Raw genomic sequence first — 20,262 nt, forward strand, 5'->3', positions numbered from 1 at the left:
TGGTTGGGCAAACTCCCATGAACCCTCCAACACCCCGTAGAGGGTATAGAGCTGGTCCAGTGTTCCACGGCCCGGACGAAAACCACACTGTTCCTCCTGAATCCGAGGTTCTACTATCGGCCGTATTCTCCTCTCCAGAACCATGACAAATGTAAAATTCTAAAGATAAAATGTAAAATTATAAAGTGCAAAGACTAAAATACATATATTTTTTTTCTATTTGAGTATTTACATTTAAGCTTTTAAATTTTCCATTTTGGGTTTCATATTTGATCTTTCTATCAATCAATAAAAGACTTAAAATATTTCAATTTAAGCATTTCTATTTAAGCTTTGCATTTTAAATTTGACTTTTTAAATTTAATTATGGCATGATTTTTCCTAGTAGTAAAGTAAAATTATAATATTTCTATTTGATCTCACTTCGTTTTCTCTTTGGACTTTCAATTTCAATTATGAATACATATTTCCTACATAAATATTTGGCCTTATAGTGCTAAATCTCTGATTGTGCACAATTTAGCAACTAGTGTTTACACATGTGAGGAGTGGGTGTCGCCAATTGGTGTATAGAGCTTGGCATTGTGACTGGTGTTGCTTTCCAAAGGGACTACAGATATTTTGTTTTTGACTGTTGGACACTAAGGGTAATGCAGGAATTGTGCTTGTACTTTTGCACACTTGGTACATGAGTTTCAGGTTTCAGTGATTGCGTTTCAAGTTCCAATTTTGGTGTGTAAAACTGTATTATACTTTTCAATTGCAATATTTGTTTCCTATTTTATTTTGTGATTTGACATTTTTTGGTTCGTTCAAGGGATGCACCTTCTTTTTGAGATTCTCTCATTCCTAAAACATCTTAATTGCTGTAGGTCAGGGGTGTCCAAACCATTCCACGGAGGGCCGCGTGTCTGCAGGTTTTTGGTTGTTCCTATAAATCGGTTCCCATTTCACACCTTCACAACCAGGTGAGGGGGAGAAACTAACCAATTAGTAACATAATTAGTCAATCAAGTACAAGGTGAAAGCGAAAACCTGCAGACACACGGCCCTCTGTGTAATAGTTTGGACACCCCTGTTGTACGTGATATTTTGAAGAAAAAGCTTTGATGAATTTGTCTAGTTCTAGAACCAGAATAACACTGGCCTTGAATTATGTGTCCAAACAATTAGGTCCCCAGATCAGGCTGGTCAATGGGACTGGTCTTTGCTCTGGCAGAGTGGAGGTCTATTACAGTGGCCAGTGGAGGACAGTGTGTGATGATGACTGGGATATGATGGATGCAGAGGTGGTGTGTAGACAGCTCAACTGTGGGAGTGCTGTGAGTGCCCCAGGGAACGGCCACTTCGGTCAGGGCAGTGGGCCAACCTGGATGGATGATGTTGTGTGCTCTGGCAATGAAAGCACACTGACACAGTGCCCACACAATACAACACACAACTGCAAACATGGTGAAGATTCTGGTGTTTTCTGCTTATCAGGTAACGGGTTTTATCATGTTCTAGATATTGTTTGACCTGTGATCTGTTCTGAATTGAAAGAGGTCTGAGCCACAGACCTTTTTTTTAACATAAAAAAACCAAAACAACAGTCTTGTCATAATATTCAGGAAAACTGCTATATGTTATTATAATCTATATACACAGAAAGGTCTATACAGTGACCATACCATACTTATACAGTGGGGAGAACAAGTATTTGATACACTGCTGATTTTGCAGGTTTTCCTACAAAGCATGTAGAGCTCTGTCATTTTTATCATTGGTACACTTCAACTGTGAGAGACAGAATTAAAAAAGAAAATCCAGAAAATCACATTGTATGATTTTTACATAATTAATTTGCATTTTATTGCATGACATAAGTATTTGATCACCTACCAACCAGTAAGAATTCCGGCTCTCACAGACCTGTTAGTTTTTCTTTAAGCCCTCCTGTTATCCACTCATTAGCTGTATTAACTGCACCTGTTTGAACCTGTTACCTGTATAAAAGACACCTGTCCACACACTCAATCAAACAGACTCCAACCTCTCCACAATGGCCAAGCCCAGAGAGCTGTGTAAGGACATCAAGGATAAAATTGTAGACCTGCACAAGGCTGGGATGGACTACAGGACAATAGGCAAGCAGGTTGGTGAGAAGGCAACAACTGTTGACACAATTATTAGAAAATGGAAGAAGTTCAAGATGACAGTCAGTCTCCCTCGGTCTGGGGCTCCATGCAAGATCTCACCTCGTAGGGCATCAATGATCATGAGGAAGGTGAGGGATCAGCCCAGAACTACACGGCAGGACCTGGTCAATGACCTGAAGAGAGCTGGGACCACAGTCTCAAAGAAAACCATTAGTAACACACTACGCCGTCATGGATTAAAATCCTGCAGCGCACGCAAGGTCCCCCTTCTCAAACCAGAGCATGTGCAAGCCCGTCTGAAGTCTGCCAACGACCATCTGGATGATCCTGAGGAGGAATGGGAGAAATTCATGTGGTCTGATGACACAAAAATAGAGCTTTTTGGTCTAAACTCCGCTCGCTGTGTTTGGAGGAAGAAGAAGGATGAGTACAACCCCAAGGACACCATCCCATGTGAAGCATGGAGGTGGGAACATCATTCTTTGGGGATGCTTTTCTGCAAAGGGGACAGGACGGACTGCACCGTATTGAGGGGAGGATGGATGGGGCCATGTATCGCGAGATCTTGGCCAACAACCTCCTTCCCTCAGTAAGAGCATTGAAGATGGGTCGTGGCTGGGTCTTCCAGCATGACAACAACCCGAAACACACAGCCAGGGCAACTAAGGAGTGACTCCGTAAGAAGCATCTCAAGGTCCTGGAGTGGCCTAGCCTGTCGCCAGACCTGAACCCATTAGACAATCTTTGGAGGGAGCTGAAAGTCCGTATTGCCCAGCGACTGCCCCGAAACCTGAAGGATCTGGAGAAGGTCTGTATGGAGGAGTGTGCCACAATCCCTGCTGCAGTGTGTGCAAACCTGGTCAAGAACTACAGGAAACGTATGATCTCTGTAATTGCAAACAAAGGTTTCTTTGAAAAGTTCTGCTTTTCTGATGTATCAAATACTTATGTCATGCAATAAAATGCAAATTAATTACTTAATCATACAATGTGATTTTCTGGATTTTTGTTTTAGATTCTGTCACTCACAGTTGAAGATTACCTATGATCAAAATGACAGACTTTGTAACAATCTGCAAAATCGGTGGTGTATAAAATACTACTTCTCCCCACTGTATAAGCTGTTCCGAGGACAGATAACAGAATGGATACATCTTTCTGTTTTGTAACTTATTCACATTTTTTTGTACAGGTTTAACCTTGAAGACACCCTCTTTCTCGATAACGTCATCCCATTCAGTTTTCTCCCCTGGTGAAACGGTTGAGTTCATTTGCTCTGTCAGTCAGCGAATTCCCATCACAGTAAACTTTGATTTACATAGGGAAGGATCTTCAATAATGACCCAGGCATTACAAACTAATCAGACTAGTGCCAATTTCACATTGACCAGACTGCAATCTTCAGCTCAGGGAAAGTACAGTTGTCTACAAAACTGGACACGGAATGGTCAAACAATTATCAGTTCTTCCAGCAACTCAGTGAACATCACTATTGGTGAGTAAGACCAGCAAAACACAATTAGGGCACACAGACATTATATGAAAATGTGTATTGTGGTAAAGGTTTATGCAACAAAATACCTCTAAATGGATGGATTGCTTCCTGCTTTCATGCCTGTTAGTCGCATAATGCAAGTCTTCTGCTGTCTGACTTTTGCCAGCCTTTCTTTCTTTTCTTACTTTTACATTTTAAATTTTAAACTTTAAATCTTTTGCCTTTGTTTCATTTTTGTTCTTTATTTGTTTTAATCCTAATTTTTAAAATGTTATGTAATTTTTAAAAGAGGACCCCAGCATAGTTCTCTTGTTTTTTGAGATATTTTTTATGATGGAGGAGCTAAGACAGCTGTTGGAAGAACGGATCAACCGCTTAGAAGTTTTAGTCACCCGAGCACTCCTCCAGTCGGACTGTGGGTCCTGAAAACGAAGCTAGATCAAATTAAAAAGATTATTATTTTACTACACTACTAGGAAAAATCATGCTATAATTACATTTAAAAAGTAACATTTAAAATGCAAAGCTTAAATATAAATGCTTAAACTGAAATCTTTTAAATCTTTTATCGATTGAGAGAAAGATCAAATAAGAAACTCAAAATGGAAAATCTTAAATGTAAATACTTAAATTAAAATCTCAAATAGAAAAAAAATATATATTTTAGTCTTTGCACTTTATAATTATGAATTTGAATTTTACATGTGTCAATTGCTGTTTGACATTTGAAGATTCAACTTTTCAATTTCGATTTAACATTTGGCTTTTCATTTTGACTTAACACTTGTCAATGTAAATGAGGAGGCTGGTGGGAGGGTCTGAAACAAAAGGAGTGCAGAGGCACCTTATGGACAGCAGGGGGAGCTGACTGCTGGGAAGCACACTGAGTTTGACAGGGCAGTATACAGGTGCTGGTCATAAAATTAGAATATCATCAAAAAGTTGATTTATTGCACTAATTCCATTCAAAAAGTGAAACTTGTGTAATGTAAACATTCATTCCACACAGACTGATATATTTCAAGCGTTTATTTATTTTAATTTTGATAATTATAACTGACAACTACTGAAAATCCCAAATTCAGTATCTCAGAAAATTAGAATATTACTTAAGACCAATACAAAAAAAATATTTTTAGAAATGTTGGCAAACTGACAAGTATGAACATGAAAAGTATGAGCATGTACAGCACTGATAGTGGCCTTCAGCTCTTCTGCATTGTTGGGTCTGCCGTATCGCATCTTCCTCTTCACAATACCCCATATATTTTCTGTAGGCTTAAGGTCAGGCGAGTTTACTGGCCAATTAAGAACAGGGATACCATGGTCCTTAAACCAGGTACTGGTAGCTTTGGCACTGTGTGCAGGTGCCAAGTCATGTTGGAAAATGAAATCTCCATCTCCATGAAGTTGGTCAGCAGCAGGAAGCATGAAGTGCTCTAAAACTTCCTGGTAGACGGCTGCGTTGACCTTGGACCTCAGAAAACACAGTGGACCAACACCAGCAGATGACATGGCACCCCAAACCATCAATGACTGTGGGAACTTAACACTGGACTTCCAGCAACGTGGATTCTGTGCCTCTCCTCTCTTCCTCCAGACTCTTGGACCTTGATTTCCAAAGGAAATGCAAAATGTACTTTCATCAGAGAACATAACTCAGCAGCAGTCCAGTCCTTTTTGTCTTTAGCCCAGGCGAGACGCTTCTGACGCTGTGTCTTGTTCAAGAGTGGCTTGACACAAGGAATGCGACAACTGAAACCCATGTCTTGCATACGTCTGTGCGTGGTGGTTCTTGAAGCACTGACTCGAGCTGCAGTCCACTCTTTGTGAATCTCCCCACATTTTTGAATGGGTTTTGTTTCACAATCCTCTCCAGGGTGCAGTTATCCCTATTGCTTGTACACTTTTTTCTACCACATCTTTTCCTTCCCTTCGCCTCTCTATTAATGTGCTTGGACACAGAGCACTGTGAACAGCCAGCCTCTTTAGCAATAACCTTTTGTGTCTTGCCCTCCTTGTGCAAGGTGTCAATGGTCGTCTTTTGGACAGCTGTCAAGTCAGCAGTCTTCCCCATGATTGTGTTGCCTACAGAACTAGACTGAGGGACCGTTTAAAGGCCTTAACAGGTGTTTTGGGTTAATTAGCTGATTAGTGTGGCACCATGTGTCTTCATTATTGAACCTTTTCACAATATTCTAATTTTCTGAGATACTGAATTTGGGGTTTTCATTAGTTGTCAGTTATAATCATCAAAATTAAATGAAACAAACACTTGAAATACATCAGTCTGTGTGGAATGAATGTGTACATTGTACAAGTTTCACTTTTTGAATGGAATTACTGAAATCAACTTTTTGATGATATTCAAATTTTATGACCAGCACCTGTATATGAGTAAAGTCACGAGGAAGTCAAAACTGAGGGGATTCTGCCGTAGTGAATCCGCTCTGTGGCAGAAATGTTTTTGCAACTGCTTTCTTACGGATAGTTACAGAGCTATAGTGAAAAGAGAGTAAAGCCAGTGCGCTATCCAGTATGAAGCTGTAGCAGCACAAACAAACCTTTCAGCGGCACAAAACGAGCATTGATTGAGCCAATATTGAGGCAGTTCGGAGCAGGTTGTGGGGCTGGTGACAGCTAAAATTAAATGTCTAATGTATAAAACGCTGCATTAGCACAAACAACACTTTTAACGGAGACCTACAGCATAAGAGATTCACTCAACGCGACGTAAAGCCAAAGGGAATCGCTCACAGCGACGTTAAATGGGAGCAAGTTGACGGTAGGGTCCGCTTATCTAGATCACTATGGCAGAATCCACCCCCCTTACAATGCCTTAATAATAACGCTAGCAGTGGTTTTGTCGCCATAGCTAGCAGCAGGATTTGCCCAGGCAGAGTACATCAATGAGACAGAGCTGCTCGGCGCTCAGTTTTGACTTCCTTGTGACTTTACTCATATATACACTCACCTAAAGGATCATTAGGAACACCTGTTCAATTTCTCATTAATGCAATTATCTTATCAACCAATCACATGGCAGTTGCTTCAATGCATTTAGAGATGTTGTCCTGGTCAAGACAGTCTCCTGAACTCCAAACTGAATGTCAGAATGGGAAAGAAAGGTGATTCAAGCAATTTTGAGCATGGCATGGTTGTTGGTGCCAGACGGGCCGGTCTGAGTATTTCACAATCTGCTCAGTTGCTGGGATTTTCATGCACAACCATTTCTAGGGTTTACAAAGAATGGTGTGAAAAGGGAAAAACATCCAGTATGCAGCTGCCCTGTGGGTGAAAATGCCTTGTTGATGCTAGAGGTCAGAGAAGAATGGGCCGCCTGATTCAAGCTGATAGAAGAACAACTTTGACTGAAATAACCACTCGTTACAACCGAGGTATGCAGCAAAGCATTTGTGAAGCCACAACACGCACAACCTTGAGGCAGATGGGCTACAACAGCAGAAGACCCCACCGGGTACCACTCATCTCCACTACAAATAGGAAAAAGAGGCTACAATTTGCACGAGCTCACCCAAAATTGGACAGTTGAAGACTGGAAGAATGTTGCCTGGTCTGATGAGTCTCGATTTCTGTTGGCAGAATTTGGCGTAAACAGAATGAGAACATGGATCCATCATGCCTTGTTACCACTGTGCAGGCTGGTGGTGGTGGTGTAATGGTGTGGGGGATGTTTTCTTGGCACACTTTAGGCCCCTTAGTGCCAATTGGGCATTGTTTAAATGCCACGGCCTACCTGAGCATTGTTTCTGACCATGTCCATCCCTTTATGACCACCATGTACCCATCCTCTGATGGCTACTTCCTGCAGGATAATGCACCATGTCACAAAGCTCGAATCATTTCAAATTGGTTCACTGTACTGAAATGGCCCCCACAGTCACCAGATCTCAATCCAATAGAGCATCTTTGGGATGTGGTGGAACGGGAGCTTCGTTCCCTGGATGTGCATCCCACAAATCTCCATCAACTGCAAGATGCTATCCTATCAATATGGGCCAACATTTCTAAAGAATGCTTTCAGCACCCTGTTGAATCAATGCCACATAGAATTAAGGCAGTTCTGAAGGCGAAAGGGGTCAAAGTATTGGTATGGTGTTCCTAATAATCCATTAGGTGAGTGAATTCTGCCCTGTCAAACTCAGTGTGCTTTCCAGCAGTCCGCTCCCCCTGCCTCTGCACCCCTTTCGTTTCAGACCCTCCCACAAGCCTTTGGGCCACGCCTCCTCATTTACATTGAGTGTCAAGTCAAAATGAAAAGCCAAATGTTAAATCGAAATTGAAAAAGTTGAATCTTCAAATGTCAAACAGCAATTGACAAATGTAAAATTCTAAAGATAAAATGTAAAATTATAAAGTGCAAAGACTAAAATACATATATTTTTTTTCTATTTGAGATTTTAAAAAATCATCATCATCATCTTCTTCCGCTTCATCCGGGGCCGGGTCACGGGGGCAGCAGTCTAAGCAAAGATGCCCAGACTTCCCTCTCCCCAGACACTTCCTCCAGCTCTTCCGGGGGGACACCGGAGGCGTTCCCAGGCCAGCCGGGAGACACAGTCCCTCCAGCGTGTCCTAGGTCTTCCCCGGGGTCTCCTCGCGGTGGGACGGGACCGGAACACCTTCCCAGGAAACCTTCCGAAACAGATGCCCAAGCCACCTTGCGGCTCAGCTCTTTTTTCACCACAACAGACCGATACATCGACCGCATTACTGCAGAAGCTGCACCGATCCGTCTGTCAATCTCCCGTTCCATCCTTCCCTCACTCGTGAACAAGACCCCTAGATACTTAAACTCCTCCACTTGAGGCAAGCACTCTTCACCAACCTGAAGTGGGCAGCCACCCTTTTCCGACTGAGGACCATGGCCTCGGATTTGGAGGAACTGATTCCCATCCCCACCGCTTCACACTCGGCTGCAAACCGTCCCAGCGCATGCTGAAGGTCCTGGTTGAAGGGGCCAACACGACAACATCATCCGTAAAGACGAAATCGTGTGGTCCCCAAACCTGACACCCTCTGGCCCCTGGCTGCGCCTAGAAATTCTGTCCATAAAAATTATGAACAGAACCGGTGAAAAGGGGCAGCCCTGCCGGAGTCCAACATGCACTGGGAACAAGTTTGACTTACTACTGCCGGCAATGCGGACCAAGCTCCAACTTCGGTCGTATAGGGACCTGACAGCCCTTAGCAAAGGACCCAGGACCCCATATTCCCGAAGCACCCTCCACAGGACGCCGCGAGGGACACAGTCAAATGCCTTCTCCAAATCCACAAAACACATGTGGACTGGTTTGGGCAAACTCCCATGAACCCTCCAACACCCCGTAGAGGGTATAGAGCTGGTCCAGTGTTCCACGGCCCGGACGAAAACCACACTGTTCCTCCTGAATCCGAGGTTCTACTATCGGCCGTATTCTCCTCTCCAGAACCATGACAAATGTAAAATTCTAAAGATAAAATGTAAAATTATAAAGTGCAAAGACTAAAATACATATATTTTTTTTCTATTTGAGTATTTACATTTAAGCTTTTAAATTTTCCATTTTGGGTTTCATATTTGATCTTTCTATCAATCAATAAAAGACTTAAAATATTTCAATTTAAGCATTTCTATTTAAGCTTTGCATTTTAAATTTGACTTTTTAAATTTAATTATGGCATGATTTTTCCTAGTAGTAAAGTAAAATTATAATATTTCTATTTGATCTCACTTCGTTTTCTCTTTGGACTTTCAATTTCAATTATGAATACATATTTCCTACATAAATATTTGGCCTTATAGTGCTAAATCTCTGATTGTGCACATTTTAGCAACTAGTGTTTACACATGTGAGGAGTGGGTGTCGCCAATTGGTGTATAGAGCTTGGCATTGTGACTGGTGTTGCTTTCCAAAGGGACTACAGATATTTTGTTTTTGACTGTTGGACACTAAGGGTAATGCAGGAATTGTGCTTGTACTTTTGCACACTTGGTACATGAGTTTCAGGTTTCAGTGATTGCGTTTCAAGTTCCAATTTTGGTGTGTAAAACTGTATTATACTTTTCAATTGCAATATTTGTTTCCTATTTTATTTTGTGATTTGACATTTTTTGGGTTCGTTCAAGGGATGCACCTTCTTTTTGAGATTCTCTCATTCCTAAAACATCTTAATTGCTGTAGGTCAGGGGTGTCCAAACCATTCCACGGAGGGCCGCGTGTCTGCAGGTTTTGGTTGTTCCTATAAATCGGTTCCCATTTCACACCTTCACAACCAGGTGAGGGGGAGAAAACTAACCAATTAGTAACATAATTAGTCAATCAAGTACAAGGTGAAAGCGAAAACCTGCAGACACACGGCCCTCTGTGGAATAGTTTGGGACACCCCTGTTGTACGTGATATTTTGAAGAAAAAGCTTTGATGAATTTGTCTAGTTCTAGAACCAGAATAACACTGGCCTTGAATTATGTGTCCAAACAATTAGGTCCCCAGATCAGGCTGGTCAATGGGACTGGTCTTTGCTCTGGCAGAGTGGAGGTCTATTACAGTGGCCAGTGGAGGACAGTGTGTGATGATGACTGGGATATGATGGATGCAGAGGTGGTGTGTAGACAGCTCAACTGTGGGAGTGCTGTGAGTGCCCCAGGGAACGGCCACTTCGGTCAGGGCAGTGGGCCAACCTGGATGGATGATGTTGTGTGCTCTGGCAATGAAAGCACACTGACACAGTGCCCACACAATACAACACACAACTGCAAACATGGTGAAGATTCTGGTGTTTTCTGCTTATCAGGTAACGGGTTTTATCATGTTCTAGATATTGTTTGACCTGTGATCTGTTCTGAATTGAAAGAGGTCTGAGCCACAGACCTTTTTTTTAACATAAAAAAACCAAAACAACAGTCTTGTCATAATATTTAGGAAAACTGCTATATGTTATTATAATCTATATACACAGAAAGGTCTATACAGTGACCATACCATACTTATACAGTGGGGAGAACAAGTATTTGATACACTGCTGATTTTGCAGGTTTTCCTACAAAGCATGTAGAGCTCTGTCATTTTTATCATTGGTACACTTCAACTGTGAGAGACAGAATTAAAAAAGAAAATCCAGAAAATCACATTGTATGATTTTTACATAATTAATTTGCATTTTATTGCATGACATAAGTATTTGATCACCTACCAACCAGTAAGAATTCCGGCTCTCACAGACCTGTTAGTTTTTCTTTAAGCCCTCCTGTTATCCACTCATTAGCTGTATTAACTGCACCTGTTTGAACCTGTTACCTGTATAAAAGACACCTGTCCACACACTCAATCAAACAGACTCCAACCTCTCCACAATGGCCAAGCCAGAGAGCTGTGTAAGGACATCAAGGATAAAATTGTAGACCTGCACAAGGCTGGGATGGACTACAGGACAATAGGCAAGCAGGTTGGTGAGAAGGCAACAACTGTTGGTGCAATTATTAGAAAATGGAAGAAGTTCAAGATGACAGTCAGTCTCCCTCGGTCTGGGGCTCCATGCAAGATCTCACCTCGTAGGGCATCAATGATCATGAGGAAGGTGAGGGATCAGCCCAGAACTACACGGCAGGACCTGGTCAATGACCTGAAGAGAGCTGGGACCACAGTCTCAAAGAAAACCATTAGTAACACACTACGCCGTCATGGATTAAAATCCTGCAGCGCACGCAAGGTCCCCCTTCTCAAACCAGAGCATGTGCAGGCCCGTCTGAAGTTTGCCAACGACCATCTGGATGATCCTGAGGAGGAATGGGAGAAATTCATGTGGTCTGATGACACAAAAATAGAGCTTTTTGGTCTAAACTCCGCTCGCTGTGTTTGGAGGAAGAAGAAGGATGAGTACAACCCCAAGGACACCATCCCATGTGAAGCATGGAGGTGGGAACATCATTCTTTGGGGATGCTTTTCTGCAAAGGGGACAGGACGGACTGCACCGTATTGAGGGGAGGATGGATGGGGCCATGTATCGCGAGATCTTGGCCAACAACCTCCTTCCCTCAGTAAGAGCATTGAAGATGGGTCGTGGCTGGGTCTTCCAGCATGACAACAACCCGAAACACACAGCCAGGGCAACTAAGGAGTGACTCCGTAAGAAGCATCTCAAGGTCCTGGAGTGGCCTAGCCTGTCGCCAGACCTGAACCCAATAGACAATCTTTGGAGGGAGCTGAAAGTCCGTATTGCCCAGCGACTGCCCCGAAACCTGAAGGATCTGGAGAAGGTCTGTATGGAGGAGTGTGGCACAATCCCTGCTGCAGTGTGTGCAAACCTGGTCAAGAACTACAGGAAACGTATGATCTCTGTAATTGCAAACAAAGGTTTCTTTGAAAAGTTCTGCTTTTCTGATGTATCAAATACTTATGTCATGCAATAAAATGCAAATTAATTACTTAATCATACAATGTGATTTTCTGGATTTTTGTTTTAGATTCTGTCACTCACAGTTGAAGATTACCTATGATCAAAATGACAGACTTTGTAAAAATCTGCAAAATCGGTGGTGTATAAAATACTACTTCTCCCCACTGTATAAGCTGTTCCGAGGACAGATAACAGAATGGATACATCTTTCTGTTTTGTAACTTATTCACATTTTTTTGTACAGGTTTAACCTTGAAGACACCCTCTTTCTCGATAACGTCATCCCATTCAGTTTTCTCCCCTGGTGAAACGGTTGAGTTCATTTGCTCTGTCAGTCAGCGAATTCCCATCACAGTAAACTTTGATTTACATAGGGAAGGATCTTCAATAATGACCCAGGCATTACAAACTAATCAGACTAGTGCCAATTTCACATTGACCAGACTGCAATCTTCAGCTCAGGGAAAGTACAGTTGTCTACAAAACTGGACACGGAATGGTCAAACAATTATCAGTTCTTCCAGCAACTCAGTGAACATCACTATTGGTGAGTAAGACCAGCAAAACACAATTAGGGCACACAGACATTATATGAAAATGTGTATTGTGGTAAAGGTTTATGCAACAAAATACCTCTAAATGGATGGATTGCTTCCTGCTTTCATGCCTGTTAGTCGCATAATGCAAGTCTTCTGCTGTCTGACTTTTGCCAGCCTTTCTTTCTTTTCTTACTTTTACATTTTAAATTTTAAACTTTAAATCTTTTGCCTTTGTTTCATTTTTGTTCTTTATTTGTTTTAATCCTAATTTTTAAAATGTTATGTAATTTTTAAAAGAGGACCCCAGCATAGTTCTTTTGTTTTTTTGAGATATTTTTTATGATGGAGGAGCTAAGACAGCTGTTGGAAGAACGGATCAACCGCTTAGAAGTTTTAGTCACCCGAGCACTCCTCCAGTCGGACTGTGGGTCCTGAAAACGAAGCTAGATCAAATTAAAAAGATTATTATTTTACTACACTACTAGGAAAAATCATGCTATAATTACATTTAAAAAGTAACATTTAAAATGCAAAGCTTAAATATAAATGCTTAAACTGAAATCTTTTAAATCTTTTATCGATTGAGGGAAAGATCAAATAAGAAACTCAAAATGGAAAATCTTAAATGTAAATACTTAAATTAAAATCTCAAATAGAAAAAAAATATATATTTTAGTCTTTGCACTTTATAATTATGAATTTGAATTTTACATGTGTCAATTGCTGTTTGACATTTGAAGATTCAACTTTTCAATTTCGATTTAACATTTGGCTTTTCATTTTGACTTAACACTTGTCAATGTAAATGAGGAGGCTGGTGGGAGGGTCTGAAACAAAAGGAGTGCAGAGGCACCTTATGGACAGCAGGGGGAGCTGACTGCTGGGAAGCACACTGAGTTTGACAGGGCAGTATACAGGTGCTGGTCATAAAATTAGAATATCATCAAAAAGTTGATTTATTGCACTAATTCCATTCAAAAAGTGAAACTTGTGTAATGTAAACATTCATTCCACACAGACTGATATATTTCAAGCGTTTATTTATTTTAATTTTGATAATTATAACTGACAACTACTGAAAATCCCAATTCAGTATCTCAGAAAATTAGAATATTACTTAAGACCAATACAAAAAAAATATTTTTAGAAATGTTGGCAAACTGACAAGTATGAACATGAAAAGTATGAGCATGTACAGCACTGATAGTGGCCTTCAGCTCTTCTGCATTGTTGGGTCTGCCGTATCGCATCTTCCTCTTCACAATACCCCATATATTTTCTGTAGGCTTAAGGTCAGGCGAGTTTACTGGCCAATTAAGAACAGGGATACCATGGTCCTTAAACCAGGTACTGGTAGCTTTGGCACTGTGTGCAGGTGCCAAGTCATGTTGGAAAATGAAATCTCCATCTCCATGAAGTTGGTCAGCAGCAGGAAGCATGAAGTGCTCTAAAACTTCCTGGTAGACGGCTGCGTTGACCTTGGACCTCAGAAAACACAGTGGACCAACACCAGCAGATGACATGGCACCCCAAACCATCAATGACTGTGGGAACTTAACACTGGACTTCCAGCAACGTGGATTCTGTGCCTCTCCTCTCTTCCTCCAGACTCTTGGACCTTGATTTCCAAAGGAAATGCAAAATGTACTTTCATCAGAGAACATAACTCAGCAGCAGTCCAGTCCTTTTTGTCTTTAGCCCAGGCGAGACGCTTCTGACGCTGTGTCTTGTTCAAGAGTGGCTTGACACAAGGAATGCGACAACTGAAACCCATGTCTTGCATACGTCTGTGCGTGGTGGTTCTTGAAGCACTGACTCGAGCTGCAGTCCACTCTTTGTGAATCTCCCCCACATTTTTGAATGGGTTTTGTTTCACAATCCTCTCCAGGGTGCAGTTATCCCTATTGCTTGTACACTTTTTTCTACCACATCTTTTCCTTCCCTTCGCCTCTCTATTAATGTGCTTGGACACAGAGCACTGTGAACAGCCAGCCTCTTTAGCAATAACCTTTTGTGTCTTGCCCTCCTTGTGCAAGGTGTCAATGGTCGTCTTTTGGACAGCTGTCAAGTCAGCAGTCTTCCCCATGATTGTGTTGCCTACAGAACTAGACTGAGGGACCGTTTAAAGGCCTTAACAGGTGTTTTGGGTTAATTAGCTGATTAGTGTGGCACCATGTGTCTTCATTATTGAACCTTTTCACAATATTCTAATTTTCTGAGATACTGAATTTGGGGTTTTCATTAGTTGTCAGTTATAATCATCAAAATTAAATGAAACAAACACTTGAAATACATCAGTCTGTGTGGAATGAATGTGTACATTGTACAAGTTTCACTTTTTGAATGGAATTACTGAAATCAACTTTTTGATGATATTCAAATTTTATGACCAGCACCTGTATATGAGTAAAGTCACGAGGAAGTCAAAACTGAGGGGATTCTGCCGTAGTGAATCCGCTCTGTGGCAGAAATGTTTTTGCAACTGCTTTCTTACGGATAGTTACAGAGCTATAGTGAAAAGAGAGTAAAGCCAGTGCGCTATCCAGTATGAAGCTGTAGCAGCACAAACAAACCTTTCAGCGGCACAAAACGAGCATTGATTGAGCCAATATTGAGGCAGTTCGGAGCAGGTTGTGGGGCTGGTGACAGCTAAAATTAAATGTCTAATGTATAAAACGCTGCATTAGCACAAACAACACTTTTAACGGAGACCTACAGCATAAGAGATTCACTCAACGCGACGTAAAGCCAAAGGGAATCGCTCACAGCGACGTTAAATGGGAGCAAGTTGACGGTAGGTCGCTTATCTAGATCACTATGGCAGAATCCACCCCCCTTACAATGCCTTAATAATAACGCTAGCAGTGGTTTTGTCGCCATAGCTAGCAGCAGGATTTGCCCAGGCAGAGTACATCAATGAGACAGAGCTGCTCGGCGCTCAGTTTTGACTTCCTTGTGACTTTACTCATATATACACTCACCTAAAGGATCATTAGGAACACCTGTTCAATTTCTCATTAATGCAATTATCTTATCAACCAATCACATGGCAGTTGCTTCAATGCATTTAGAGATGTTGTCCTGGTCAAGACAGTCTCCTGAACTCCAAACTGAATGTCAGAATGGGAAAGAAAGGTGATTCAAGCAATTTTGAGCATGGCATGGTTGTTGGTGCCAGACGGGCCGGTCTGAGTATTTCACAATCTGCTCAGTTGCTGGGATTTTCATGCACAACCATTTCTAGGGTTTACAAAGAATGGTGTGAAAAGGGAAAAACATCCAGTATGCAGCTGCCCTGTGGGTGAAAATGCCTTGTTGATGCTAGAGGTCAGAGAAGAATGGGCCGCCTGATTCAAGCTGATAGAAGAACAACTTTGACTGAAATAACCACTCGTTACAACCGAGGTATGCAGCAAAGCATTTGTGAAGCCACAACACGCACAACCTTGAGGCAGATGGGCTACAACAGCAGAAGACCCCACCGGGTACCACTCATCTCCACTACAAATAGGAAAAAGAGGCTACAATTTGCACGAGCTCACCCAAAATTGGACAGTTGAAGACTGGAAGAATGTTGCCTGGTCTGATGAGTCTCGATTTCTGTTGGCAGAATTTGGCGTAAACAGAATGAGAACATGGATCCATCATGCCTTGTTACCACTGTGCAGGCTGGTGGTGGTGGTGTAATGGTGTGGGGGATGTTTTCTTGGCACACTTTAGGCCCCTTAGTGCCAATTGGGCATTGTTTAAATGCCACGGCCTACCTGAGCATTGTTTCTGACCATGTCCATCCCTTTATGACCACCATGTACCCATCCTCTGATGGCTACTTCCTGCAGGATAATGCACCATGTCACAAAGCTCGAATCATTTCAAATTGGTTCACTGTACTGAAATGGCCCCCACAGTCACCAGATCTCAATCCAATAGAGCATCTTTGGGATGTGGTGGAACGGGAGCTTCGTTCCCTGGATGTGCATCCCACAAATCTCCATCAACTGCAAGATGCTATCCTATCAATATGGGCCAACATTTCTAAAGAATGCTTTCAGCACCCTGTTGAATCAATGCCACATAGAATTAAGGCAGTTCTGAAGGCGAAAGGGGGTCAAAGTATTGGTATGGTGTTCCTAATAATCCATTAGGTGAGTGAATTCTGCCCTGTCAAACTCAGTGTGCTTTCCAGCAGTCCGCTCCCCCTGCCTCTGCACCCCTTTCGTTTCAGACCCTCCCACAAGCCTTTGGGCCACGCCTCCTCATTTACATTGAGTGTCAAGTCAAAATGAAAAGCCAAATGTTAAATCGAAATTGAAAAGTTGAATCTTCAAATGTCAAACAGCAATTGACAAATGTAAAATTCTAAAGATAAAATGTAAAATTATAAAGTGCAAAGACTAAAATACATATATTTTTTTTCTATTTGAGATTTTAAAAATCATCATCATCATCTTCTTCCGCTTCATCCGGGGCCGGGTCACGGGGGCAGCAGTCTAAGCAAAGATGCCCAGACTTCCCTCTCCCCAGACACTTCCTCCAGCTCTTCCGGGGGGACACCGAGGCGTTCCCAGGCCAGCCGGGAGACACAGTCCCTCCAGCGTGTCCTAGGTCTTCCCCGGGGTCTCCTCGCGGTGGGACGGGACCGGAACACCTTCCCAGGAAACCTTCCGAAACAGATGCCCAAGCCACCTTGCGGCTCAGCTCTTTTTTCACCACAACAGACCGATACATCGACCGCATTACTGCAGAAGCTGCACCGATCCGTCTGTCAATCTCCCGTTCCATCCTTCCCTCACTCGTGAACAAGACCCCTAGATACTTAAACTCCTCCACTTGAGGCAAGCACTCTTCACCAACCTGAAGTGGGCAAGCCACCCTTTTCCGACTGAGGACCATGGCCTCGGATTTGGAGGAACTGATTCCCATCCCCACCGCTTCACACTCGGCTGCAAACCGTCCCAGCGCATGCTGAAGGTCCTGGTTTGAAGGGGCCAACACGACAACATCATCCGTAAAGACGAAATCGTGTGGTCCCCAAACCTGACACCCTCTGGCCCCTGGCTGCGCCTAGAAATTCTGTCCATAAAAATTATGAACAGAACCGGTGAAAAGGGGCAGCCCTGCCGGAGTCCAACATGCACTGGGAACAAGTTTGACTTACTGCCGGCAATGCGGACCAAGCTCCAACTTCGGTCGTATAGGGACCTGACAGCCCTTAGCAAAGGACCCAGGACCCCATATTCCCGAAGCACCCTCCACAGGACGCCGCGAGGGACACAGTCAAATGCCTTCTCCAAATCCACAAAACACATGTGGACTGGTTGGGCAAACTCCCATGAACCCTCCAACACCCCGTAGAGGGTATAGAGCTGGTCCAGTGTTCCACGGCCCGGACGAAAACCACACTGTTCCTCCTGAATCCGAGGTTCTACTATCGGCCGTATTCTCCTCTCCAGAACCATGACAAATGTAAAATTCTAAAGATAAAATGTAAAATTATAAAGTGCAAAGACTAAAATACATATATTTTTTTTCTATTTGAGTATTTACATTTAAGCTTTTAAATTTTCCATTTTGGGTTTCATATTTGATCTTTCTATCAATCAATAAAAGACTTAAAATATTTCAATTTAAGCATTTCTATTTAAGCTTTGCATTTTAAATTTGACTTTTTAAATTTAATTATGGCATGATTTTTCCTAGTAGTAAAGTAAAATTATAATATTTCTATTTGATCTCACTTCGTTTTCTCTTTGGACTTTCAATTTCAATTATGAATACATATTTCCTACATAAATATTTGGCCTTATAGTGCTAAATCTCTGATTGTGCACATTTTAGCAACTAGTGTTTACACATGTGAGGAGTGGGTGTCGCCAATTGGTGTATAGAGCTTGGCATTGTGACTGGTGTTGCTTTCCAAAGGGACTACAGATATTTTGTTTTTGACTGTTGGACACTAAGGGTAATGCAGGAATTGTGCTTGTACTTTTGCACACTTGGTACATGAGTTTCAGGTTTCAGTGATTGCGTTTCAAGTTCCAATTTTGGTGTGTAAAACTGTATTATACTTTTCAATTGCAATATTTGTTTCCTATTTTATTTTGTGATTTGACATTTTTGGTTCGTTCAAGGGATGCACCTTCTTTTTGAGATTCTCTCATTCCTAAAACATCTTAATTGCTGTAGGTCAGGGGTGTCCAAACCATTCCACGGAGGGCCGCGTGTCTGCAGGTTTTTGGTTGTTCCTATAAATCGGTTCCCATTTCACACCTTCACAACCAGGTGAGGGGGAGAAACTAACCAATTAGTAACATAATTAGTCAATCAAGTACAAGGTGAAAGCGAAAACCTGCAGACACACGGCCCTCTGTGGAATAGTTTGGACACCCCTGTTGTACGTGATATTTTGAAGAAAAAGCTTTGATGAATTTGTCTAGTTCTAGAACCAGAATAACACTGGCCTTGAATTATGTGTCCAAACAATTAGGTCCCCAGATCAGGCTGGTCAATGGGACTGGTCTTTGCTCTGGCAGAGTGGAGGTCTATTACAGTGGCCAGTGGAGGACAGTGTGTGATGATGACTGGGATATGATGGATGCAGAGGTGGTGTGTAGACAGCTCAACTGTGGGAGTGCTGTGAGTGCCCCAGGGAACGGCCACTTCGGTCAGGGCAGTGGGCCAACCTGGATGGATGATGTTGTGTGCTCTGGCAATGAAAGCACACTGACACAGTGCCCACACAATACAACACACAACTGCAAACATGGTGAAGATTCTGGTGTTTTCTGCTTATCAGGTAACGGGTTTTATCATGTTCTAGATATTGTTTGACCTGTGATCTGTTCTGAATTGAAAGAGGTCTGAGCCACAGACCTTTTTTTTAACATAAAAAAACCAAAACAACAGTCTTGTCATAATATTTAGGAAAACTGCTATATGTTATTATAATCTATATACACAGAAAGGTCTATACAGTGACCATACCATACTTATACAGTGGGGAGAACAAGTATTTGATACACTGCTGATTTTGCAGGTTTTCCTACAAAGCATGTAGAGCTCTGTCATTTTTATCATTGGTACACTTCAACTGTGAGAGACAGAATTAAAAAAGAAAATCCAGAAAATCACATTGTATGATTTTTACATAATTAATTTGCATTTTATTGCATGACATAAGTATTTGATCACCTACCAACCAGTAAGAATTCCGGCTCTCACAGACCTGTTAGTTTTTCTTTAAGCCCTCCTGTTATCCACTCATTAGCTGTATTAACTGCACCTGTTTGAACCTGTTACCTGTATAAAAGACACCTGTCCACACACTCAATCAAACAGACTCCAACCTCTCCACAATGGCCAAGCCCAGAGAGCTGTGTAAGGACATCAAGGATAAAATTGTAGACCTGCACAAGGCTGGGATGGACTACAGGACAATAGGCAAGCAGGTTGGTGAGAAGGCAACAACTGTTGGTGCAATTATTAGAAAATGGAAGAAGTTCAAGATGACAGTCAGTCTCCCTCGGTCTGGGGCTCCATGCAAGATCTCACCTCGTAGGGCATCAATGATCATGAGGAAGGTGAGGGATCAGCCCAGAACTACACGGCAGGACCTGGTCAATGACCTGAAGAGAGCTGGGACCACAGTCTCAAAGAAAACCATTAGTAACACACTACGCCGTCATGGATTA

The 20,262-nt window shown here is 42.2% G+C and overlaps 1 protein-coding gene across 1 annotated transcript in view; it reads left to right on the forward strand.

Annotated features, from left to right (window-relative positions):
* LOC109616237 (deleted in malignant brain tumors 1 protein-like) overlaps positions 1 to 20,262 on the forward strand; it is a 106,755-nt gene that overhangs the window by 42,721 nt on the left and 43,772 nt on the right. Inside the window, exons 12-16 of the mRNA XM_034295148.1 lie at positions 1,174 to 1,482; positions 3,331 to 3,633; positions 10,121 to 10,429; positions 12,277 to 12,579; positions 19,059 to 19,367. Coding sequence (XP_034151039.1) covers positions 1,174 to 1,482; positions 3,331 to 3,633; positions 10,121 to 10,429; positions 12,277 to 12,579; positions 19,059 to 19,367 — 1,533 coding nt within the window. The remainder of the gene's footprint in view (positions 1 to 1,173; positions 1,483 to 3,330; positions 3,634 to 10,120; positions 10,430 to 12,276; positions 12,580 to 19,058; positions 19,368 to 20,262) is intronic.

This window comes from Esox lucius, chromosome 11, assembly GCF_011004845.1.
Source record: "Esox lucius isolate fEsoLuc1 chromosome 11, fEsoLuc1.pri, whole genome shotgun sequence".
In the NCBI taxonomy this organism is placed as follows: domain Eukaryota; kingdom Metazoa; phylum Chordata; class Actinopteri; order Esociformes; family Esocidae; genus Esox; species Esox lucius.